Here is a 24,777-nt window from a genome sequence, read left to right as displayed (position 1 = left end):
CAAAATCCCTGTAACTCCAGCCCGTTGCTCTCCAGTTTTGTTTGCTTTTCGTTGTTTGGTTTGTTGTTTTTTTTTTTTTTTAAATTTAAAAAAAAAAAAAAACCAGTTGGGACATTTCAAGTCACAATTAAGCCTTTATTCAAGTACAAACAATTGCCTGGTCCCTACCCAAAGCAGTGCAGATGGACCCATCCCAGCTGCCATCCAGGCTCCTGCCTGTTCCTGGGGGTCCTCTGCCTGCAGCAAAACGTGGGTACTGGGCTCCCTCTCCCTCTGGCAGCCCCATTACCTCTCTCCACACCATACCATGTACGGATTTTTACTCAATTTCAGGAAAGAAGTAGCAACAGCTTCAAGGAAATGGTGCCTGTGCTACTGAGGTCACATCCCAAGTCTCCAGGCTGGAAAAGCGCTGTCTAAACTGGTCTCTGTGCAACACTCATTTCTTCTTACGCATCAGGAGCATTTGCCTTTTAATTCCCATCAACTTGTGGAGTCTTTGACAGCTGCAGTTTTCCTTGAAAGGCAGTCTTTGTGACTGCAGAAAAAAAGCCTGAAATATGTGACCCAAATGCACCAGAAAGCTCAGAAATCAAAAGATAAAGTCCTGAAGCATGCTGCTCCCCCTCCCCACCCCACACCAACTTTCCCCAGCTAAGCTCACGGCTCTTTGGAGCACCCACAGCTGCAATACACTTGTACTCACCACCTGGATATTTTAAAACAATTTCAACCAAACAGCAGCAACACAACTTCAGCCCTGTTGCTATAACAAATACAACTTCTATTATTTTTTTATACAGGTGTGTAAACATACACATTTTTTTTAGAAGTCCTAAGGTTTCTAAGGCATCTGCCTGCAACCAGAAGACACGGCCGATAGGGGAACTATACCCCTCAATAAAGGCAGCTGGAGGCCAGGCAGGACACCTTTAGCATCCAAGCTGGTACTAAACTAAACTGCTATCTGCCTGCAAACATCTGAATCCACCCCTGGGACAGAAAGTCAATAGAAACAGCATCTGAAAAAAAAATATTGCTGTTATTCCAGGTGATCACATGCCCTGCAACGCTACTGATTTTGACTGCCCTGAGACAGCCACACTTCCAGCTCCAGCTGTGCCTCCTCAGCACTGAAAGCCCTGGGCTTGTTCTGCTTGTGCTGCTGACCAGAAGCAGAGCCCAGGCACAATCATTCACATACAAAATTTCTAGGACAGTCTGTTTTCTCCAAGGGTAGTTTTCTTCCATGGGAATAAAATAAAGCATTTTTTTAGTTACCCACATAAACACAGACATGAAGAAGCTACAACTGAAACTAGAGCAGGTCTGAGAGGACAATAAAGCACTGAGATTTCTTCTCTTGCCTCACCCGTACCAAGCCACCCAAACCAAGCCATGTCCCAGCAGTGTCCCCATGACCAGCCGTACCAATAAGTAGGAGAGGAACCTGTGCCAGGGTCTGCAACACGGACAGTGACATTCAACCACTTGAAATGTGGCTGGGAACACACATCTCTGCAGAACACTCCTCCCTGCTCCTGGTAGGAACCCAGTTCCTCTCTAAAACTTGCAATAATTGCACCATTATCAAATTATGTACACAACTGCACCTTCCACGGGAAGAATGCTCTAAAACAGTGACAAACATCTGCTCAGGGTTTCTATCATCAAGCTACAGGAAGACAGAAAACCACAAGATGAGCTAAAAACCCTTGAGAGCTGTTATTAATAAAAGATAAGAGATCACTTTCGATTACATGTTCAACTTCATCTCTCTCTTTTTGCTGAGCACAGTCATCCAACAATCAAAGCCATCAGCCCCTGATGAAACATTGGTTTGTGAGCAGCTTTTCCGGGTGGTACATTACGACAACAGCCTGGACACCCTCTTTCCCTGTGCCTCTCCAAAGGGCCCTCTCTCAGGGCTTTGTGTTGTCACCACTGCTCTTCCCACCCAGACACATACATCAATGAACTCAGAAACTTGCCCTTCATGAGGCTTTTTCTGGGAGTAGTATCCCTCCCAATACCAAGCAATACCTCCCCTGGCCTTTAACAATTCTTCCCTTTCCAACCCCAAGTTGCCAAAACCTCTGACTTAAGAAGGTTAAAAAAGGAGCCTCCTGTCTTTAACTTCTAGTTATCTGGAGCCTTCAAAACCGTTTTGCACTTTAGCTGTGGAAAATCATGTGAAGGGACTGCCTTGCACACTGACCTGCTTTCATTAATAAACTCACCTCAAATGATGTGGGCAGGACAGCAAGTTCAGGTGAGCTTAATCGCTACCATCTCTGCTCTCTACCATGAGCTTAACTGTTTCTAAAAACAGTGCTGTCCGTGACATCCTCTCAAAAGGCACTCTTAGAAAGGGAAATCCCCAGCCAATCAATAGAAGGAAAGAGAAGGCAATTCGATATATATAGCAACTCCGTGGCTTATCTAGCAGTAAGAGCTGCACAAATTCACATACACTGTCCCTTCTCCGCTGCCAGCTTCCACCAGGACAGAGTATGAAGATGGCCACATGACACACTTGGTACTGTGAGGAGCCTGAGGATTTATACTCATCTGCTGCAACTCACAGATTTTTTTAATGCTAGGAACAGAGCCTGGGATTTCTTACCTTTAATAACTGACTGTACTAAAATTCATTAAGGATCAAATTCCTGCCTCTAAAATGTTTAGGGCAAAGTGAATGCATCAGACTTACTATATCTAAAGACAAAGACAAATCTCAGGAGGCAAGGGGATTTTTATCACTGTTGCTCAAATACGAGATGGTGACCTTCCTCCCACCAGTGTGTCACCAACGCAGAGATGAAGTCCTGTGGCCACCGAAACCAGTAGCAGATCCATCAGCCACCTCAGCTGAAGCTGGATTTTCCCCAGCACTTTGTATCCATTTCAGCACACACTCTGCAACACAAGCCAACACCCAGGGCTGCAGCACAACAGCTCCGGGTGCTGGCAGTAGAGAATAGGCAGAGCAGAAAGCTGTGTCTTTGAAAGAAGTCAGTCACAGTACTCAAGGAGGCACACCACTTCCCATCTTCTGTCACTCCAGTAATAACCCTTTGCTATGCGATTTTTGGGGGGTGGGAGGAAGCAGGAGCAGCAGCACAGCTATCCGCAGCACAAGTGCGGTGGGATCCCACCTGCTGGGCTCCCTGCTCCCCAGGGAACTCGGACAGATGAACCAGCTGCTCGTTTAAGCTTCAATTTTGACTGCTTCGTCATTAGTAAAACATGCTGAAAATGTGACTTCCTCTGCTAAAGACCTATTGAACCTTTTCTGAGAATTCTAAGTTAACTTCCTCTCATATTTCAATAAAAGGCAAGCCCGTAGGCAGAACAGTTTCTCTTCTGGAAATTCCTATAGCAGAAACACCTATTGAAAAAGGAAAGACGCAGTAGAAGAGAGAAAGAGGGGTGGGGGTGGTGTCACTTTTCATCAAGTCTATGTTTTGTTATAAAACAAAACTGTTAGCCCACTTTACAGGACGAGAACACTTTTGCTTCCTCTTTTGCCTCATTTAGCAATGGCAATGAAAGCTCTGCATGCTGTTTCCTAGTGGGGCAGTTAGAAGATCTGCACAGAACCTCTGCATTCAACAGTTTCATATTAAAAAAAAAAAATCTCCATTTACTTGCCTTGCTGAACAAAACAGGCTCTGGCTAGGATCATCTTATCCAGCATCCAAAGGTGCTTGGCTACCCTCTTTCCAATGGAAATGCAGAGAACAGTCAGTAGAAAGTATCCGCCTGCCTGCTGGCATGCCAGGAGGGACAACAATCCAGAGAGCAGCACTAGTAGAATATATTAACTTTTAAAATTACAGAAAGGGGAAAGAGCAAAGAACAGAGTAGGTAAGAAATTATCTCCTGCCAGTCCAAGAAAGTGCAAAGGACAAGGAGGGAGGGGTGTGAGTCACTTGCTGGCACATACCCTCCCTCTGTGGATCTGCATCCAGTTTGTGCTGGCTGCCTGCTGGTAAGGTGGCATTCCCTCCGGCAGCTGCCTGCAATATGTCTCCAGGCTGGCCTATAATGAGCACAGTACCTTGGATGCTAGAAACTACCAGCTCTCCTAACAGGAATGTGTGAGTCAGCCACAGGCACAAGAAAGGACATTACCAATTCTTCTGACAACAGCACTACCATTCATTCATTTCTACTGATCATTTGTCTTAAATACTGCAGGGGCTTCCCCACAGGCCCTGCTCCTCTTTAAATCCATCAAATCTCAGCCTGAGGCAGCTCCATTAATTATCACTTCCTGCACCAAGTCTCATCCCTCACCTGCAGCAAGCAGAAAAGCTCCTTTCCAGCACAGTCCTTCATGCTGCCAACCTGCTGTGCTACAAAAAGAAAGCATCTACCCTTCCAGGGTTGGCACACTGATAACTCGTGGTATCACAACATTATACAGAAACACAGAGTTAACATCATCACTTAATGTTTAAGGTTAATTTTTCTCAGGTCACCTCTCTGAAAAAGCCCATCTCCCCAAAGCTCACGCTCTGCATTCTCACCAGGCACTGCAGACACCCATTTGAATGATCACAACTGCCAGGCTAAGCACCAGAAATGAAGTAGCCTCAGCCGTCAGGCCAACATCAGCAGAAGGATCAGAGCAAAGCTGCTGCAGCAACAACTTTGCTTAAGGTACCATTTCCGCTCCAGGCAAAGGAGCGCACTTGCTGCCCTATAAGATGGTGCGATTTGGCAAAGCTACAGGGAAAGTCTGGGACTTGCTCTCAGGTCCCCTTGGGGATTTCTGCATGTAGGTCCAATACCTGAGAATCTCCTGTCATGGCCCCTTCCCTTACCACAGGACTTCTAACAAAAAGATTGTGTATTCTTGCTATTAAGTGTTCTTTAGCAACAACTGCTGCTATAATAATGTGCTACAGGTTCAAGATCCCCTGGAAAACAGGGACTTCACAGCTTAAGCAAGCACTTCTCCTTTGAAATCAAGGTACTTTCTCATTGCGTAGGCAGCTAAATCCAAACATCAAAGCCCAGTGTACATCAGTAACAGACATTCAGAGCCCAATATACTTCTCATCTGCCTGAGTTAAGGGGCAACAAGGCCCCAAGCAGAGTAACAGTGTGAGAGCTGGAGCAGGAGCTGAAAAGGATACACAGCACCAGCTTATCCCTGGGATGACAAACCCCCCCTAAATCTAGTAATAAATTGCTTTATCAAGGCAGTGTACCACACAAGCCTAGCAGTGTCAGAGCTGGCATGAGTACTAAAATCCATGATCACTTGATTAACAGACTGTCGGCTCAGCTAGGCTACAACTTCTTTGCAAAGAGCCACCGCTGACCTCAGCTCTCTCCCTTCTCCCTGGACACAGTGTTATTTGCTCTTCTTGCAAAAGAGAAAGAGGCAGCGCACAGAGCCCCTGGCACCTTGTGGAAACCAGGTCCAAACAGAGAAGTTTCCTTGCTGCAAACAAGATGAGATTTCTCCTTGCTCCAGACTCCCCCTCTCTATATCCACAGCTACTTGCTGGGTTTGCACATATCTATGGCCTCCAGAGACCAGTTGCCAGAGAAGGTGCGCAGAAACAGGGGGCACCGGGAACTTTCCTAGAGTAGTCACCTCTTGTCAGCTGCTTCTAAAGGCAGTGGATAAGAATAATACAAGCCAGTAGCTGCCCTGACAGAGAAATACTAAGTGCTGGCACTTACTAGAAGCAGATGATCTCCCCTCCATACCAGGCAGGTGATGAACAGCCTTGTGCAGGTGAGAGAGATGTTTGCAGATGACCGAGAAGAACCAGGCACATTGTCTAGAAGCACAAAAGATTCAAATACACAGAAAAAAAAAGCTGATACCCCAGAAAGGGGAGACAGAGTTAATCAACCTGGAGGGATCCCAGCCATTAACTGTATAACCCACTGGTACTGTAGGGAAATGGATGCCCAGGAACATGACAGACAGAGGCAGGCAGATACTCATCACACCAGAGCTCAGCAGTGGTTCCCAAGTCACAAGGACCTCAGCTTTAAAAAAAACAAACCAAAAACCAAAACCAAGCACTGAACTATAGCATTAAAAGAAATAGCTCCCACATACAGAGGACAGAAGAGTATCAGGCTGTGACAAACCCTGTAGTCACACCATTGTCACATTGGAGGAGCACTGGAGAGGGAATGAGGAGCTAACATGAGCCCAGACCTACTCAAGGGCACAGGAAAGTTGACAACAGGTTTCCAAAACACAAACCGTACTTCAGCAAAGCCAGAGGGAAAATTTAACACCCCAGGTCACTGATAACATACAGCAGACATAGCATCCTCATCGTAAAAAAAAAAATAATCTTAAGTTATATATATATAATCTCTGATGCCTTCACAGGAACTTATCAAATCCCACTTCACTGTGCATCTTTCCACCAGCCCCTCCAAATACATTACAGCTATACTTCCCCCACCTAAACACAGCTTTCTGCCCCACCACACAGGCCACCCTGTTTTGCATCTAACTTCCAGCTTCCCCAAACCTCGTGCCTGAAGACACTCACTTTCACTTACCCAGGCCTGACCTTCAGGACAGCATAGGCTTTTTGGTTTGCACCCAGATGCCATGGGCTTGCTCCAGAGTTTTCAGTAAGAACAGAACATTTTAGCCTTTGAGAAATTCAGTCTACCATTAGGGAAGGAAGGTAGAAATGCCCTTGGCACTGGCGCAGCTGCAGCCCTGACTCAGTGGGAGGCAGGAAGGGGGCTGTGCAGTCTGGCCAAAAGCAGAAGCAAGTACAAGCCACAGCAAAATTGACTGGGGTGAGAAGCAACTCAAGACTCCTTATGTCCCCTTAAACCTACTGAACACCCCGAGTCACAAGGAGCCCACTAAGTGACAGTGCTGCCAGGTGGTACCGACAGGTGACCCGTGGGGCAGGAAGCACAGGCACCAACCCGAGCTCCAGGCTGGCAGCCAGCCATGCTCTCCGTCAGTACGCTCAGTTTGATGTTCTCAAAACTGAATGTAGGTGCCTCAGAAAAGAGAAACAGGACAACAGGTTCTCTCATTCACATTAAAATAGCGAGACAAAGTTCCACCTGGCTCTGTCACACTGTGTGCTGGTGGTAGAATGCTACATGACAGTCATGCTTCAGCAATAAAGTACACTTCCACCGATGACTTAGATTTAAAAAAAAAAATATTGTGAATCCAGGCAGCACAGTTGAAACAACAGAGGCAACTGAATAGTTTTATGCTGGATTGCCACAAGGCACTCCTCCACTCAGAGAAAGCTGGCTACTTCAACAAGTTTCTAGAACAAAACAAAACAAAACCTTCTGAAGCTTCCAGAAGGAATAATGCAAACTGGACCCCTTGCTTGGAGCAGTCCTCAGTTTCAGAGACCATTAGAGAAAGACTGGCAAGAAACTAAGAAATTGAATCTACTGTAAAGTAGAAATGCTTTGAGGGTCCTTACCATAAAGCTGTCACTCATAAGCAGTACCATGTCCAAGCATGTTCCGCCACAAAGAACAATTCCACAACTTCATTTTGCAATGAAGAACTGGTCAGGTTGGAAAAGGAACAATGACTGCTTTCCAGTCAGTGCTGCCTGAGCCATGAAATAGAAGAAAGCTGAGCTCTAGAGAACACCCTGCCGTGAATGTGGACTTAAGTTCAGATACAAGACTTTGCCCCCAAGCAGATAAGTTGTGAGCCGCATCAACCTATGTCTCTGCTGCCAGGACAGACTCCTCCAAACAGAGGTGGTTAGCAGCCTCAGCAGAAGTCACCAGCTTTGGCTTCTTGCTAGCTCTCAGACAGAGGTGCCAAATATATAGCCTGTACTTTGCTACCAGAACAGTCCCATCCATCTTATTTCTAGCTAACCTCATTCCTAAGGGTTAGATAAATCTCAGTCCTCATCATCATCCATCCCGTGAATGCCATGCCCATCCTCCACAGTGCAATCAGATCCACATCCTTGTAAGAGACAGCACAATACTTCTTTCCCCCAGGAAAATAAATATTGGCAAAAGCAAAACTCTATTGTGCATGCCCAGGGCAGCTGACCTCCACTGGGTTTATAGTGCATGAGATCAGCTGTATCAAACATGCTGTTGAGCAAACACTCCACCTAGAAGATAAGTATGATCCACAAGGAGGAAGATTGGTATTGCTCTAATTTGGAGATGCTCTAAAAGGAATAAGGCACCTACAAACACACACAACATAAAAGGAAGCCTCTGAGACCAGTAACTTGATCCATGTTGAAACAGAATATACAAGACACGTAACTCTCCTCTCTTTGGATAGGCCCTGGGCAGGCTTCTGCCTCTTGAAGAAATTAAAGGGCATCTCTCAACCGAGAAAGAGCAACAAAGTCGAAATAATAAAGTCATTACCACTGCCAATAGCAGTAACTGTTTAGTTTCGTGGTTGCTATGTCCCATTAACATCATCCCCCCTAGGAAAGGCAAGATGCTGCCTTCAAATCTACTGTACACAGATCACTCAGGTCTATACAAATGTCCTGCAAAAGATATCCCATGCAGAACTACTCCCACAATTCAATCCCCATCCCCAGCAATGCACAGTGCCTTGGAGAAGGGGAAGGAGCTCCTCCCGCTCAGATGCAAACCTACTCACATCAGCGTGAAAAGAGGGTCCACGCCAAAGCCCCAGGACGAGGAAGGCTGAGCATAAATACAGCAGGAGAGCTGTGGGGAACCGCGGTGGAAGGAGTCTCGGTAGATCCTAAACCTCCATGTGTGTCAAACCCTCTCAGCACCTGTAAGACTGACCAAGGCAGAGACAAATGAAGCAAAACTGGAGGGAAACAGATGGCAGGTAAAGGGGATGTGTGCGCACCACCCAAAAAGGACTCCAAGAGCCCGGGCTTAGAGAGGAGGGCTCCCTGGCATCAGCACATGTTCTCTGGCAGGAAAACAGGCTCACTGCAAACAGGCTTCAACCACTGAACATGTTTCAGTTTGATTTCAGCTTATGTCTCCCATTAAAAGAGCTGATTTTCCTGCACAGGCAAGGAACCAGGCACCACCCCAGTGTACACAGCAGCACGGTGCATTACTGCTGCTGCAGCCTTTCAAATCAATCACAACATCCAAAGCTCTGGCTGCAAAGCTGAAGTGCCTCGCACCAGGGCAGTTTCCTTCCTCACAGAAATTCATCATCTCCAACAGCAAGTATGCCCAGTTTCCTTGCATTTAGTTCTGAGCCACAAGGTACAGATGTGGTTGTACTTTTTGCAAAGGCAGAGAGCAACCAAACAACAAGCACTTGAAAGTAGGCCTGAACAGGCATTTACTATTTATAAGCTAATCATCTGATCCCTCCTAAGGGAAATCCTATCCTTTCAGGCTGTTGGGAACGCTTGTAACTGCACAGTCTCTGCAGGACTGCTAGGGGGGAACAGAAGGGAAGCAATTATATCAGCGAGGAGTGCATTCAAAGTGCCCAGACAAAATTCCTTCCTGCTCTGTAATAGCACAGGCATCTTCCTGGAGAACAAACTAGGGATTACGAGCAGGGATTAATCTGTTATGCTAATTTGCTAAGAGCAAAGTAATTTTTTTAATAGCTCTTCTCCATTCATCATTATCTAAAAAAGGCTCTGATCTAGTTGCAAATGTTGATGTTCTGCTGCAAACAGCAATAGAGGAGAGTCTCACCATAAGAGCCTGCACTGAAATCCAGAAACACACCAACAAGCAGCAAACCGTGGATGGACGGAGCTACCTTGGGGGTGGACAGCAAGGATGGAAGAGGAAGGTATGAACTTTCATAACTGCTTGCTAATATTCATTCCTGGGGGGAACATTCCCGTCCTGGGAAGCTGAGTGTGATGTGCAAGTACACAGCACTGATTTTTTTTAATCCCAGTTCACATTTCTCCTGATGAAAATAATCTGGGTTAGATTATATTGCTTGATTTTCAATGCTCAGTGATTTCCAATGCAACTGCACACACCTCCAAGAAACAATCTCTTTCTTTCTAGCCTCCTTTTTAACTCACTTACCAAACTATTACTGAGAACAACTCTCTCCTTCAGATGACAGCAGCCTCTAAAGACGAGCTGAGGATAAAGAAAAGGAGTGGAAATAGCTTGGTCTCAAGCAGCATAGATTAAAGCAATGTCTCTTGGAGGACAAGACCCAGCTCCCAGAGCAACCCTCACAAACGAGGCAGACAAGACCCACACAGGTCTGGTGCCTGCCTTCATGCGAGCAAAGCTCAGCTAGATGCAGGGCACCAGAGCAGAAATTGCTGTACACATCCCCTTCGCTCCCACCACCACCAGGACAAGGGCAACTTTGAAAAGCCCCACATGAACCACAAACAAAAGCAAGCCAGTGCATATTTTGGCAGATGGAGACAACAATAAAAGCTGGCACAGTGGCATTCCTAAAAGTCTCCATATTGTGGCAAGATCTAGCCCTAAAGCTTCCCTTGATTTTGGATTTCTTTTTTCCTTTTAGCTTGCTACAGATGAATCTGACAGCTAAGCAACACTGTCAGCAAGACAGAAGGGCTGGAAGGACACTGCCACAAAACTAACAGCAACGATACATCTGAGAAAATTTTTGCTGTTAAGGTGCTCTCAGAAAATTCAAGTAACTTACTGCCAGTGTAGACAGATTCCTGCAAACACAGCAAAGGGGAAACCAGATGTTCCTAGAAATTAGTAACTAAGTAAAACTTTTAAATTTATTTCAGTCATCTCTGTTTACTTAGATATTCATCTTCCAGTGAACACCATGAAAGACGTTACAGCTACTCTACAAACTCCCAAACAGAGCAGACCACAGAACTTCCCAGGCTGTTAGCCAAGCTGCAGTACTTGCTGCTACTTTTATTTAAAAAAAAAAAAAAACAATACAAAACAAAACAACACAAAACCCAGAAGTATTGAGATTTGATATAGAAGTTACCAGTAAATATAAAGTCATCACTAACTTTGGGAAGTTTGTTCTCATGCTTGACTTTCTATCACTGAAAAATATACACTTTGTTTTCCATGCATGCACTTGTATACCACCAGCAGCCATACTGAACTTCCACAGTCCAACTGTTGTCCTTCACAAGTACACACAGACTGACCAATCTTCTCACAACAACTCGTTGGATGAGGCAGATAGAGTTCTTGTCACCACGTGGCAGCCTTTTTCACCTTTAATCCCACCCCCATACAACATCTGTGAACTCTGCCCAGCTTTCCATCAGCCTTCACATCACACACAGGCACCAAACCTAGGCATAGCAGTGCAGAAGCATCTGCACCAGTGTGGAAGCTAAGCCAATGCATCCTCTCCAAAGCCACCCTCTCCTACCTGCCTCCAGCCCTGCTTTCCGCGTTCCACTTATTCACGAACCCAGGCAAAAATTACTGCTTTCTAGGACATGCCTCACTCCTTCCTCCCTCGTTTCTCTGTGTAACAGACTATTCCTGAACAGTTTGCTTTCTCTTGTAACAGATGTGTGGCCTCACCAAAAGTATAGTGCCAGACTAACCAGACCACTGTATCAGATGCTCATCTCTTGTTTTCCACTCAACACTACGAGCTGCTTATGCATTTGATCAACATTTAGCTGCAAACTGTCTTCTGGTCATTGACAAAACCAGCAGTAGGATCCTTATGAAACTGTTAACATAATAACCCCAAAAATACTCTGGGAGCCACCAATTTAACACGGGTTATTTTGAATTCATCCCCCTTTGGTTAATTCAGCAGGAAAACCCAAAGGCTTTGCATCAAATGCTTTAAGGAAACCTATGTTTACAACACATAGCTGTTTGAGGTTTTTTTTAAACAAACATCAAACCTGCAACAACACAGCCTCCACACCAAACTTCAGCCACCAGCAGTTTCAAACCACCACAGAAAGCTTTGCCCACTTCTACCCAACAAGGAGGGGAGGCACCTCCTCCGAAAAGCAGCAGCGTGTGACCTCACGTGGGGGGCGCACCGGGCAGACCCCACCGGGTGGGGTAAAGGCAAGTGGAGTCCCTGGCAGAATAACCAGCTCCGTGCTGTTACCGCGGCCGGCGTGGCACAAGGATCTCCCACCTGCGAGCTGCTTCCGGGGGGGATCTCCACGGCGGGCAGGGCTCCCGTCCGGGGGCAGCCAGGGATGGCCCTTGGCAGGCGGGCGGCGGAGGCGCTGCCCTCCCGGGGCCGGCGGGCCGGGACCACGCAGCCGAGATCTCCCGCCGGCGGGCCCGGCTCACCGAGCCTTGGGGGCCGCCCGCTGCGAGGCTGGACAAGAGCTGCCACCCCCGGTACGGCGGTGGGGCCAGCAGCTAGCAGGCTGCCTCCGCCCCAGGCCTGACCCAGCGGGAGCTCTGTGTCTCGTTCCTGCTCCTTAACGTGAACCAGCCTTTACCCCCGCCAGCGGCTCCTCGGGGCCGCCCCCCGCGGTCACGGGCCACCCTGCGCCGCAGCGGCACAGGCCTGCCCGGGCCCGCCGCCTGCCCCACCGGCACCGGGCCGCGGGCCCGCCGCCGCCTCAGCGCTGCCGCCACCGGGCCGGCAGCCAGCGCTCACAGACAGGCCCCGGGGAGGCCCCGCTCACCGGGCGGCAAAGAGGAGCAGCGGGGCCCGACCAGGCGCCGGGGAGAAGCCCGAGGAGGGGCCGGGGAGAGGGAACCACCGGGGTCTCACCTGGCTCCGGCCGCGCCGCTCCCGCCTCTGCCGCGTGCAGCTCCCCGCCCTGTCCCCCCCACCGACCCGCGCGGCGCAACCAATCAGCACCCGGCGCCGCCGGCACCGCCTGCCAATGAACAGAGGGAACGCGTCCCCGCCCAGCGCCACGGGCCGCCAGGGCACGCCCTTCTCCTCGCCCGCAAGCCTATCCCATGACCCGGCGCGACGCGTAGCGCGGAGGCGGAACCCGAGACTCGGCGCTCAATGAGAAATCACAGCGCGTCCCGCCGCAGCCAATCCGCGGCCGCTCAGCCGTTCCCCTCGAAAAGGGCGGGCGGTCACCGGGGCGTCGCGGGGGGGCGGAATAACCGGGGCGGCCTAACCGGAGGTGGGGCGTCCCTCAGGTGACCGGCCCGCTGAGCAGCCCGCCCCCGCCTGCCCGCCCCCGCCAGGCCGCCGCGCCTGCGGGGAACTGGCGGCCGCGGGGCCCGGGGCAGGGAGGCGGCCCGGGGGGCGGCCCGGTGGCAGCAGCACCCCCACACCCCCCTGACACCGTCCTGCCCCGCAGGCCGCAGCCGCGGGCCGTGGGGTGGGGGCACTACAGGAGCCCCGGCTCCTGAGAGGTGTTCTGGCCTTGGCAGGGTGGTGCTGGGGACTTGTCACCAGGGTTGGGGCACCTCGGAGCTGCGGTGTGGCTCAGCCTCCCCAGTGGGCCTGTAGAAGCCTTCAGGATGGTAAAAACATCTTGAGGTTGCATCGCCCCGCTGAGCTCTCGGCAGCTGCAGCACTCAACCTTCCACGGGGCTGGATGTCCCTGTTCCCCATGGCTTTTCCCTGGGTTCCCCATTGTTGGCATTACTTCAGCCATTCCCATCCAGGTATTGCCCTACACTCAACCTGCCCTGCGAAACAGCCCTGCTGATATACTAATGGGGCAACCTCAGGCTTTCTGACAATGCAGATTTTACATTTAAGGCTGGCTCCCCTTCCCCCTTGTGCCTGCAGGATGGAGATACAGCTGGTGAACCCTTGGGTGGATAAGGATGCCGCTGCTGCCCAAGGCCCTGTCTCACTGCCAGCACCTGGACAGGGCTGCATGAAGGAGGAGCTGAGCTCAGCCCCAGAGAGGTCTGCAGGGTTTGGGGGTGTGTGGATGAAGGGGAGATTGGTCCTTGGGAGAGGACAGCCACCTCTGCCTGGCCCTGGGTCTGTGGGCTGAGCTGCCCCATGCCTGGCTCTGGGAGGTGCAGGAGGGCTGGGAGCCTCCTCCTGCCCTGTGGGTGCTGGGTGGTGTGGTGTGGGGACCAGTCACATGTGTTGCCCCAGCATCACGGGGATGTGTTGAGCACTCCCAGGAGGAAAGCCGAGTGTGGCCGCAAAGGACACGGGGGCTCTGGCCCCATGCACAGTGGCTTTGCAGGCATGTGCTGGGCTACAGGGGGCAGCAGGGATGGGTAAGCGTAAGTATGGCAACAGCCAAAGAGCAGGCGCAGAGATTGAGCAGAGATAGAAAGTGAAACTGGTTTGAAAGTTCGGTTTCATTTCCCTCCCAGGAGAAAGAGACCTCGTGGCAGCTTTGGCAGGCCAGGGGCTGAGGAGCAATGGCAGGTCAGTACAACCAATGGTGCTGAGGCTCGGCGGTGGGATGGGGGCCTGCCCTGGTCCTCCCTGGGTGCTGCTCCAGTCCTGCTGACTCTGGCCAGCCTGACACAGTGCTGCATGCAGGCTGGGGGACTGCATCATTGAGTAGCTGGGGCCCTGCTCCTTGCAAATGTATCCCCTGCAGCACCTTATGTGGGTGTGTAGGAAAAGGGGGAGGTGGGTGATGTCAGGAGAAGCCTGGGCTGGCAGTGAGAGAGAGGGAGCTTCCAGGGTGGATGGTGGAGGAGGGATCAGCAGCTGGGGAGGGCAATAGGGAAGAGGAAGCACCCAGAGCAGGTGGTGGAGCAATCTTCTGTTGGTGTGGGGGCACTGATGGAGCTGCCCTACAGACAAGCTCCTCCTGAACGTGAGGACAGCCTTTGTGGAGCGTGTGAGCAAGCCACTGATCTCTGGGCTGCTGGATGAGCTGCTGGGCCAAGGGGTGCTGAGCCTTGAGGAGGTGGACGAGGTACAGGATAGATACCCGGTGCGCACCGACAAGGCTCGCTGCCTCATCGACAGCGTGCGTCTGAAGGGCCCCAAGGCAAGCCAGATCTTCATTGACAGCCTCAGGAAGCGTGATGGCACCTTGGCAAAGCAGCTGGGTCTGGCCACTGATTCAGGTGAGAGATGTGGGGCTGTGGTCTGCCCTGACCATGCTGGGGCTCCCAGTGCCTCCAGCAGGATGCTGGAGCGGAGCATGGCCCTGGTGGGTGCCCAAAGCCTGAAGGCAACGGGCAGTTGGGTGTCCCTGGTGTCACTTCTCTGTGTCATTGAGTCCCCCTTGCCATGCAGTGATGACAGGGCTCTCAAGGGGGGCCATCCCCCGTGGGGCTGAACAGGGACAGCCCAGCTCCAGTCATCTGTCTGTGCCCTGCAACAGTCTGCTCTTGCAGCAGGCACTTCCCAGTGTAACTGTGGGGCTTTCTGCTTGTAGGGCCCCTTGGTGCACAGCTGGCCTCCCCCAACACTGAGAACCCCCCTGGACACCCTGTTGGCATCCAGGGCCAGCAGTGGATCCGACAGTGCTCCGTGAGCGAGTACCAGCGCATCAGGGACACAGAGGGAGACCAGGTGCTGAGGGCAGAGGAGATGAGAGGAAGGCTGGAGCGTGGCCCAGCAGACAGGGGCCTGCCCTGTGGAAGGGGAGCCAGGGTCTTTGCTGACCCAGGAGCAGGGCAAGAGGTGTGGGGATATGCCCCAGGGACGGGACAGGGAGATATGGTTGCTGTACCCATGGGCCTTCTCTGCTGTTAGCTGCCTCCCAAGAAGAGTCTGCTGCACCCACCCACTGCTGAGCGCTGCCTCTTTCCAACCTCACAGATCTATCCCATCCATCTACCACGGGAGACACGAACCCGTAGGGCCCTGCTCATCTGCAACATTGAGTTTGAGCACTTGAGCCGGCGGAATGGGGCCGAAGTGGATGTGAAAGGGATGACGACACTGCTGGAAGGGCTGGGCTACATGGTGGACGTCCACTGCAACTTGACTTCCCAGGTAAAGGACTGCACAAAACAGCTGCTGCTGGCCCTGGGAGTGGCACAGAGACCCTCCTTGGGTGCACTGATGGTGAGGGCTCAGGCACCACTGGCACACCTCTGTCCCCAGTGGCAGTGGCTCCTGCCCATGGCTGGTAGCTGGGTCTCCACATAGCTGGTCACAGGTGGCTGATGTTCCTTCCTTGTGCTGGTTTGTAGGAGATGGCTGCAGTCATGAATGATTTTGCGAATCGCAAAGATCACTACACCTCTGACAGCACCTTCCTGGTCTTCATGTCTCATGGGGTCAGGGCTGGGCTTTGTGGGACCAAGAGCAGAGGTGAGACCACAGACATCCTTTCCCTCGACACCATCTATGAGAAATTCAACAACAAGTGCTGCCAGGCACTGCTGGGCAAACCCAAAGTGGTCATTATCCAATCCTGCCGTGGAGGTGAGTCCCTGCTACAGGTGCCTGCAGGCAAGTGAGACAGCCAGGCTCTCCCAGGGCGCATAAGCACAGGGTGGGGACGGGACATGCCATCATCGCTGATGGCTTGCCCTGCCTTCCTAGGTAAGATAGGGTCCGTGATGGTGAGCAACTCCACAGACCTTGCCATGGCCACTCCCAGCTCCTCTCACACAATCCCTGCAGGGCTGGAAAATGATGCAATCTGTGAAGTCCACCTGGAGAGTGATTTTGCCACTTTACATTCCTCCACTCCTGGTAAGCACTTCCTGGAGATAAGTTGCCCTGCCTGAAGGCAGGTGAGGGCAACAGGACTCCCATTCCTGATGCCATGGGTCTCCTTCACACCTCCTCCTCCTCAGGGCAGGTTGCCAGGGGTCCCTTCAGTACTGTGAGCACTAGGGCATTGCTCCACCAGCTTCTGGAGAAGGCAGTGTCCCCCAGAGCCAGGGTATGAGGCCACTCCAGGAAACCCACAGATGCCTCTTAGAGGCACCTGGGCCAGAGCTTTGTGCCCCTGCCTGGCTGCCTTCCCTTGCCCTAGTTCCAGCCCTCCCCAACAGCTCTGCCTGCACTCCTTCCCCAGCTGATGTATATCACCACAGTGGCTGGCCAGGGCCAATTGTCATCTCCTGCTGGATCGCAGATGGCTCCAGGCTGTGCCAGCCTGGCAGCTGGCATGGCCGGGAGCATGGAAGGGCTGAGAGGCTCAAAGAAAATACTCGCATCACTTCTGTCTTTGCTGGGATGCCCTGTCCTTTTCCCATGCTGTGGGTTGGATGGGCCATATATAACTGTCTCAGAGAAGCTGCCCGTCTCCTGCTCTGGCACCCAGTGTTAATCGCTTTTGCAGTGAGGGACACCAGGGAAATCACAATCAGCATCTTCTGTCTCCCCAGATACTGTCTCCTGGAGAAGTTCAGTAACAGGCTCCCTTTTCATCCAGCGCCTGATAGAGCAGTTTCAAAACCATGCCTGTGACAGCAACTTACAGGAGATCTTCCGAAAGGTGAGACTTTGTAGTTAACTGGAGAGGCAGCCATGCCAATGGTCAGAAACGCTGCTCAGAGCAGAGCTCTCATCAGGGCAGGCCATTTCTCGGCAGGCCCCTCAGGAGCAGGCTCTGTCAAAAAGGGGTCTGGTTTGGCCTGGAAAGTCAGCTGGGTCCCTGAAGGCATCAGCACCCTGCCATGTGGTGGGCACATGTGAGCCTGGTGTTGGCGCCGCCCATGGCATCCCTTGTGCCACCAGACACATGCCTAAAGATGCCCCTGTGGATGCCTCCTGACTCCCCTCCCCCTTCCCATGCTGGAAATGGAGCTGCTCTTATTTCTCCCCACCCTCACTCCAGGTCCAATATGCCTTTGGAAAATTCCCTCAGCAGTTGCCATCACAAGAACGGACTACAATGCTCAGGAAGTTCTACCTCTTCCCAGGCCACTGATCTCCTGCCCATGGTGAGTCTCTTCACTTCGCACCTCTGTGGCAGTCTTTTGTCTGTGCCCCAAACATGGTACTCGGCCAGCAGGGAGGAGCAAGGAGAAATTCCCCATCGCTTCTGGGCTCCACACCTCACGGCTCAGACAGGATATCCAAAGGGCTTGTGTGCTAGTAGCTGGGGCTGGGCGGTGGCCTCACTCCATCGTCTCCCAGCTGGCCACAGGAGAGACAGGTGCTCGAGGAACTTGTTTCCATAGTCCATGTCTCAGGAGCTTCTTCATCTAATGTTCTTCACAGGGGAAAAAATCATACACAGACAGCAAGTGTCTTTGAATTTGGGGTAACACAGCAGAAAGCTCAAGCTCAAGGTGAATGTAACCCTGCTCAAGAGAGATGTACTTCTTGAGAAAAGGAAAGGACCAGTAGAAAAGCCAAGAACAGCTTTGCAGAAACACACTGAATCTCCAAACCAGCTACTTGTGCCCCCTCTGCTAGGCAATTACCAAACAGACCTGCAATAAAGTAAGTCTTTGGTTTCCTGTCCTCCCTTCTTTTCGTGGCCTCCAGACAATCCCAAACTGAGCAAACTTCCCAGGGATCAGCAGAGACACCTGGCTCTGGAGCACCAAATGCAAAGCTGGTTAGTGTCTCTCAACTGTCCCGATGGATCCTGTCCCCAGTTGCAACAGAGATGATCTGTCAACCCCAGAGCCGCTTCCACCCCGCCTCTGGCTATACCTGTCATCATAAGGGGATCATAATTGTAAAGGGATTTCCAGAGCAGATAGCACTGCTCCTCTGCCTTTAGCCTGCAGTGGGTGTATGGTTGTTGCAACTGGCAGTAGCTGCTGTTACATTGCCTTCTTGGGGGACACTAAGTAGGTGGGATGTGAGAAATCAGTTGGAGCTCAGGGAGAAGGGGACCCCTGTCTTCACAGTCATAGAATCATTTAGGTTGGAAAAGACCTTTAGGATCACCGAGTCCTTTGGGGCAGGCTGGGCAGACACGCTCCAGGTAGATTTCCATGCCTCCCCCTTGCAGGCTCATGGCCTTTCCTGGCTCAGGAGGCAGCTTCCACCCCCCATCCTCCATCCTCCCACTGCCCCTGAGGTGGAGAAAGGACACAATTCCCCTGGGAGCCAAGAAAGATCCTCACACCTATGTCTTACACACACTGCTCCCACAGCTCCTTGCATTAAGGGGCCCAGCCCAGCTGTCCACTCCCACCAGCATCCCTGCTGGTGAGAGCCCCTTCCCGTCCCCACCAAACACTCTCTGTCCTCTGCTGCCACACGCAAACCATTTTATGCCTTGGCATGGATTCAGCTTTATTGCATGTTCTGCAAAGTCACAGCCAGATCCACAACCAGGTGGTCTGGCAGCAGGAAAATGAGAGCGCTGCCCCCTCCTAACCTCTGGGGCACTCCAGTGCAGGCAGGACAGGCTGCACAGGATGGGCAGACTGAGCCCCTCCTCACAGAGCCCCGCACCATGGCCCAGAGCTCCTTAGGTCCCACGTGGCATTTGCAGAAACCCTGGTCCTCAGTGCTACAGTGGTGGCAGGAAATTGAGGACAGCCGTGACTAATTCTTCAAATTTATCCTGATGGACTATGTGGCCTGCACCTTCAATGTCCTGGATATCTGCCTTGGGGAAAAGGCGCTGGATCTCTGGGTAGTGTTTGGAGCTGCAGGACAAGGGAATGCCACCATGGGAAGTGTGGTCAGAAGTCTATCCAGGCGTTTTCCCTCACCCTCCCCAGGCAGAGGGGGATCACAGGTTGGATCACATCCCCTTCCCAGCTGGGAAAGCCTGGGGCTGCCCACAGGTTCCCCCTTGCTCTCCAGCATGTTGGTGTCACCAGCTGCTGGAGGCAGAGCTCATGTCAGGACTTTCCCCATCTTGGGGGCTTCCTCCCACCCTCAACAGCTTCAGAAGAGCACTAGGGGTCAAGCCACAGACTTCCAACCACTTCTCTCCAGTCCCACCTGATATAGGGCGAGTTGGACCCTCTCAAGAAGAGTGCAGGGCCAGGATATGGCTTGTGGAAGATGGGGAAGTTTATGATATCTGCCAAGTGGTGGGAAATGGCCTCCAGGTTTACCCGCCAGACGTAGCGGCCCTCCACCTCCAGCAGGTTGGTGAGGAGGTACTGTCTCAGCTGCGGGAGCTGCCACAAAAGGTGATTGTATACTCTTCAGTAAGAGCAACAAGCCCTCACGATGTCCTGGCACCCTCCGTACTCCCCTCCACCCCCTTCTGCTCATCTCCCATGCCATCACATTCCTCACCGCCCCTGCAGCCCTGTAGAGATGTCCTCTAGCTGCCCATGCCAGTGGTGAGTGAGCAGGGGTGGAAAGAGTCTTGTGGCCCTAAAGCCCTGTGCTCTGGTCCCAGGGACAGGCTGGGAGCAGAAACCCCATGCACGGAGCAGCATTTCCTACCTGGACCACCTCACGCAGCTGATTATCAGCCAGCTGGCGGGCCGCAGAGCGGGCCAGGCCATCCGGGATCTTCACCGACTTCATGGCAGAGATGTAGGCAGAGAATTCAGAGATGTGTGAAGTTAAGACAGGACTAATGTCTACGGAGATGAGGCGCTCCACCAGGTCTGGCTGGGGACACAAGCAGGGCAGATGGATGCCAGCTGGGATCTCTCAGCGGGATCGGGCACAGGGCTCTGCTCCCTGCCAGACTCCCTGGAAGCTCTTAGCTCCCTCCTGCCTCAGCAGAGAGCTCCACATGCCCTTCCCCAAGTGCCTGTGTCTTGGCACAGGAGACGTCCAAGCCCCAGGGACAGGGCAGTGCGGGCTGCCAGACAAATGTGCTGCTCCCACAGCCCAGCTTACAGCTCTGAGCAGAACAGCACCCCACAGCACAAAAGCCTCCCCATGTGGGACCGTGAGCAAGGCTGGCCCTGTGAACGGCCCCCTCAGATGCTACACCCCTTCCCACAGCCTCCCACTCGAGGAGCCACCTCGAGTCCGCTGCCCCCGCCAGCCCCAGGAGCCCCGCGCCTGCCGACCCGTTGCAAGGCCAGCGTCATGGCCGTCTTGCCCCCCATGCTGTGTCCCAGGACGATGCACTTGGTGATGCCCAGGCGGTCCAGGAGATGCTGCACGTCCAGGCTCATCGCTTCGTAGGTCATCAGCGGGCTGCCGGGGCTGCTGCCGTGGTTCCGGGCATCCGGCATCAGCACCTGCCCCCGGCAGGGTCACCGTGTCACCCCAGCCCCGGGAAATGTCCCCCTGTGCCCTCCTCCCTGTGGCTCTGTGGCCCTCTAACCCCTACCAGACCCTTACCTTGCGGCTGCCGCGGCATGCCAGCGCCTTGGCCACCGACTGTAGGTTGCTGGCGCTGCCGAAGAGCCCGTGCAGCAGCACCAGGGGCAGCCGGTCCCCGCGGCCCCCCATCTCCACGTAGGCCAGCGGCACGGCGCTGCGGGGGAGAGGGCGCTGGGCGGGCCGGGGGTGCGGGGCCGGGGACGTTGCCAGGGATGCGGGGGCGCTGCGCGGGCCGGGGGTGTGGGGGCGTGGCCAGGGATGCGGGGGGCGCTGGGCGGGCCGGGGAGCGCTGGGCGGGCCAGGCGGGCGGGGGCGTGGCCAGGGATGCGGGGGGCGCTGGGCGGGCCGGGTGTGCAGGGGCGGGGGCGTGGCCAAGGATGCGAGTGTCTGAGGGCGTGGCCGGGGGTGCAGGGGCGTGGCCAAAGGGCTGTCCTAGCGGCATGGGGGCGGGGCGGCACCCCCTAGATGGGCGCTAGGGGCGGGGCCTAGACTGGGGCCGTGGCCCGGGGGGGCACCAGCCCCGGGTAACGGCCCCTCGCCTCCTCCCGGGACCCCTCCCGCCGCCTCCGCCCCGCGTGCGGCCAGGCCTTACGTCACCAGGGAGCGGGCGGCGGCGGCGGGCGGCGGGGCGGGGACACGGGCCCGGGGCAGCCAGCGGAGCATGATGGCGGCGGTGGCGCGCGGGCAGTGACGCAATGCGCGCCCGTGGCCCCGCCTCTCTGCCCGCGGCGGACGCCCCCTGGCGGCCGGAGGGCGACCTTCCTACCGCCGGCAGGCAGAGCGGCCACCGCCCCCCCCCCCCCCCCCCCCCGCCCCGGCGATCCTTATCGCAGCCGCCTGCAGCCAGCGGCGGGGGCCGGGGGGGGGCCGCGGGAACCTGAGTCGGGCGGGTCCGCTGCCTGCCAGCGGGCTGCGGCGGCCGGCTCCTGCCTGCGCCTGCCTGCAGGTGCCCTCCCAGGCAGCACAGCCGCCCGCCTGCCCGTCGGCAGCGTCTGCTCCGTAAGCCGCTCCGAGCCCCCGAGCGGGCGGCGGGGGGGTGTCTGGGTCCTGCCTGACTGTGCACCTGCGGCGGCTCCTGCCCCTTTGTCCCTGCCCGTTGGAGCGTGGCGGGGCCGGGCGGGGGGAGCGGTGCTGCGCTACGGCCTCGCCCCAGCCGCCGCTCGGGGGGAGGCGCCCCGTGTTCCCCCCGGCGGGGCCAGACTTTGGACCGCGCAGGCAGGGAGCGCCGCTGGCAGCCTCCCCGCTGCCTCCCACCCCGCGGCTGCCAGGGAGCTGCCCCCGGCCGGGCAGGCGGCGACCGGCGCCCCTCCGCGGTTGGGGGGGGGCTGCGGGGTGAGAGCCCCGTCCGCAAACGCGGTGCTGCTGTAGCCGAGGGTGTGGGGTGGCTGTAGCCCTGGATCCCTCCCCGGACCCCGTGGGGTCCCGCTCTTGCCCGGTGGGGTCCCATCCGTACCCCATGGGGTCCTGTATTTAACCGGTGGGACCGTGCCTGTAACTGGTGCGGTCCCGACCGTACCCCGTGGGGTCCCGCTCTTACCTGTTGGGGTCCCATCCGTACCCAGTGGGTCCTGCCCCACACCCCACCCCACCCCAAGGATACTCGGGCTACCAAAACAGGACACGTTTATTGACAAATGTAACCGGTACAGACCACGCGTAACAGGGACAGACGGTGCCCCGCCGGTGGGGGACACACACACACACCCCGGGGCGGGGGCACTGTCCTTATCCTTGTCCCCATCCCGTCCCACCGGTGTGGGCAGGGGCACACCGGGCGCCGCTTCTCCCGCCGACCCGAAACCGCCTCTTGTTTAACCGAAACTGTCTCTATTTACACAGCCTGGCCCTGACCCCGCAGCCGTCCCCGTCCCCTCCTTCGCGCCCCCCCCGCCCTCCTGCTGCCGTCCTCAGTCCCCACCGGGGGTGATGGGGGTCCCAGGAGTGGGGGGGGTGTAGGGGATGGGATGTCGAGGGGTCCCGGGGATCTCGCGGGGGGCTCAGACATAGTTCCTCTTGTCGTAGCTGGTGACGGCAGAACGCGGAGCAGAGTAGGCCACCTTGCCGGTCGGGTACCTGTCGTCTTTGGGGGGGCAGGAGCAGCAGAGCAAGGACCCCCCCAGCAGCAGGAGGGCAGAGGCTGCCCAGCCCACGTAGAGTGAGGTGCCCAGCTCCCGCTTCTGCGCATCGAGCACCAGCGGGTTGTAGAAATCCCGGATGATGGTGTTGGCTGACCAGGAGACGGGGATGAGGGTCATGACGCCGGAGAGGAGGAAGATGACGCCGGAAACAATGGTGATCTTGGCTTTGGTGCTCTCATCCTCCACGCAGCGGGTGCACTGGGCACCCACGATGGCCACCAGTAAACCCAGGACAGCCAAGACGATGGCCACCACCAGGAGGGCGCGGGCAGCTTGCAGGTCCTGCGGTAGGGCCAGCATGGAGTCGTAGACCTTGCACTGCATCTGCCCCGTGCTCTGCACCACGCAGTTCATCCAGAGCCCTTCCCAGATGATCTGGGCTGTCACGATGTTGTTGCCGATGAAGGCCGTCACCCTCCACATGGGCAATGCGCAACAGATGATGCTGCACAACCAACCCAGCACCGACAAGGCCACCCCGCCGATCTCCAACCCCATCGACATGGTGGCTGGTTTGCTGCCTCACTCCAGGCGATGGTGGAGAGGAACCTACGGACCGAAACCGTTGCCGTCACCAGTCACCGCTTGCGGCCCTTGGGGGATCAGCTTACACCTGGGTGCACCTGCGCTTATAAGGGCTGGCGGGGCCAGCTCAAGCGCCCGCCCGGGGTGGGGTTTCGCTGCTGGACGCTCCTCTCCACTCCTCCGTCACCCGTCACCTGCCACCTGCGTCCCACACCCTCCCCTTTGTTTGCAGAGATGGCGCCGGGTTACAGGCAAGGGTGGGAGGGGGAGAGACGCCGCCTGCCACGGCCATCCCCTTGGGTTTGGGCTGTGGGCACCGGCAGGCACGGCCACCATGCTCATTTGGACCCACTGAACCCCTTGGGGACCTGGAAATCCCTTGGCTTTGCCATTCCCCCCTGTAGGTGCCGGCGGGTCAGGGTTTAGTTTATTTCTGGAGCGTCTTATCAGTGCTCACGTTTAACTGGGGTTTGGCAAGCACCAGGCACCTTTGCATTGTTGTGCAAAGTGCAACCTTTTCACCATGCTGTGATGCTTGTTGCTTTGGCACCGCCATACCAGGGGACCCATGGGTGCTCCCACCGTGCTGGGCAGGGAGTGCCAGCAGGGATCCCCTGACCGGGTGATAAATCTTTACTCATCCTGCTCAAATATTGTGGCCTTGAAGGAAGCAGATAATGCACGTAACTGCGCTGACATCATCACCCCATCAACCTGAGCAAGCAGACAGTGAAGGGGGAAAAAAAAAAGGCAAGTGCAGGCAGGCTGCCAGCAGTCCTGCTCCGACCTGACAGTGGCAACCCTGTGGCTGAGGTGGGCATGTGTGTCCCCCACCAACGGTCCCCCACCAACCATCCCCCCAACCTTGCTAGTGGCAGTGCTGGTATTTCTGGCCCCCCACCCCAGGAATGTGGTTGCCGGGCCCCGCTGGACACGGGCTTGCTGCTGCCTGTTCCCTGCCTGCCCCAAAATCTCCCCTACGACTTATTATTAACTACTTGAGCGCAGCAGGATGCTGGCAGCCAGCGCTGCGGAGGGAGCCCCCCTGCTCGGGCACCCAAGGTCTGTAATGCGGGGAGCCCCCCCGTCTGCCTGGCTGCACCCGCAGCACCCTGACACCCCATAGCTGGGGGGGGGTGTCACCTTCGGATG

The 24,777-nt window shown here is 54.8% G+C and overlaps 4 protein-coding genes across 10 annotated transcripts in view; 1 reads left to right on the top strand and 3 right to left on the bottom strand.

Moving 5' to 3' along the window:
- The window catches only part of MTMR4 (myotubularin related protein 4), a 56,427-nt gene extending 43,716 nt beyond the window's left edge, over nucleotides 1–12,711 (bottom strand). For 2 of the 6 annotated variants that reach the window (XM_055712828.1, XM_055712857.1), the window contains exon 1: nucleotides 6,550–6,706. The gene's annotated coding sequence lies outside the window, so the exon portion shown is untranslated. Of the gene's footprint in view, nucleotides 1–5,703; nucleotides 5,805–6,539; nucleotides 6,707–12,664 lie in introns of those variants that run through there. The other 4 variants (XM_055712845.1, XM_055712838.1, XM_055712850.1 and 1 more) reach the window with 4 other exon arrangements.
- Nucleotides 12,712–14,193: 1,482 nt separating this feature from the next.
- Nucleotides 14,194–18,220, top strand: LOC102051371 (caspase-1-like). The gene is made up of 9 exons (XM_005439598.4): nucleotides 14,194–14,254; nucleotides 14,638–14,910; nucleotides 15,225–15,361; nucleotides 15,611–15,787; nucleotides 15,988–16,222; nucleotides 16,343–16,495; nucleotides 17,137–17,246; nucleotides 17,589–17,694; nucleotides 17,975–18,220. The coding sequence occupies exons 1-8, from the start codon at nucleotides 14,248–14,250 to the stop codon at nucleotides 17,679–17,681; spliced, it is 1,185 nt and encodes a 394-aa protein (XP_005439655.1). The 5' UTR covers nucleotides 14,194–14,247; the 3' UTR covers nucleotides 17,682–17,694; nucleotides 17,975–18,220.
- A 760-nt stretch (nucleotides 18,221–18,980) lies between these two features.
- ABHD11 (abhydrolase domain containing 11) lies at nucleotides 18,981–21,697 on the bottom strand. 2 transcript variants are annotated; one of them, XM_055712873.1, is made up of 6 exons: nucleotides 21,555–21,696; nucleotides 20,981–21,116; nucleotides 20,704–20,877; nucleotides 20,123–20,293; nucleotides 19,667–19,848; nucleotides 18,981–19,365 (listed from the first exon to the last, which is right to left on the bottom strand). In XM_055712873.1, exons 1-6 carry the CDS (start codon nucleotides 21,623–21,625, stop codon nucleotides 19,227–19,229), a joined length of 873 nt encoding a protein of 290 aa, XP_055568848.1. In that variant the 5' UTR covers nucleotides 21,626–21,696; the 3' UTR covers nucleotides 18,981–19,226. The 2 variants fall into 2 exon arrangements, with proteins under 2 accessions (XP_055568848.1, XP_055568852.1); XM_055712877.1 differs by lacking the exon at nucleotides 20,704–20,877 and having other exon boundaries at nucleotides 21,555–21,697.
- Nucleotides 21,698–22,568: 871 nt separating this feature from the next.
- LOC102059966 (claudin-3) lies at nucleotides 22,569–24,429 on the bottom strand. The gene has a single exon (XM_005439566.3). It carries the CDS (start codon nucleotides 23,602–23,604, stop codon nucleotides 22,960–22,962), a length of 645 nt encoding a protein of 214 aa, XP_005439623.1. The 5' UTR covers nucleotides 23,605–24,429; the 3' UTR covers nucleotides 22,569–22,959.
- Nucleotides 24,430–24,777: the final 348 nt, after the last annotated feature.

This window comes from Falco cherrug, chromosome 1, assembly GCF_023634085.1.
Source record: "Falco cherrug isolate bFalChe1 chromosome 1, bFalChe1.pri, whole genome shotgun sequence".
NCBI lineage: Eukaryota > Metazoa > Chordata > Aves > Falconiformes > Falconidae > Falco > Falco cherrug.
The sequence above is the reverse complement of the archived record's forward strand: the minus strand, read 5'-3'. Positions and strand labels throughout refer to the sequence as shown.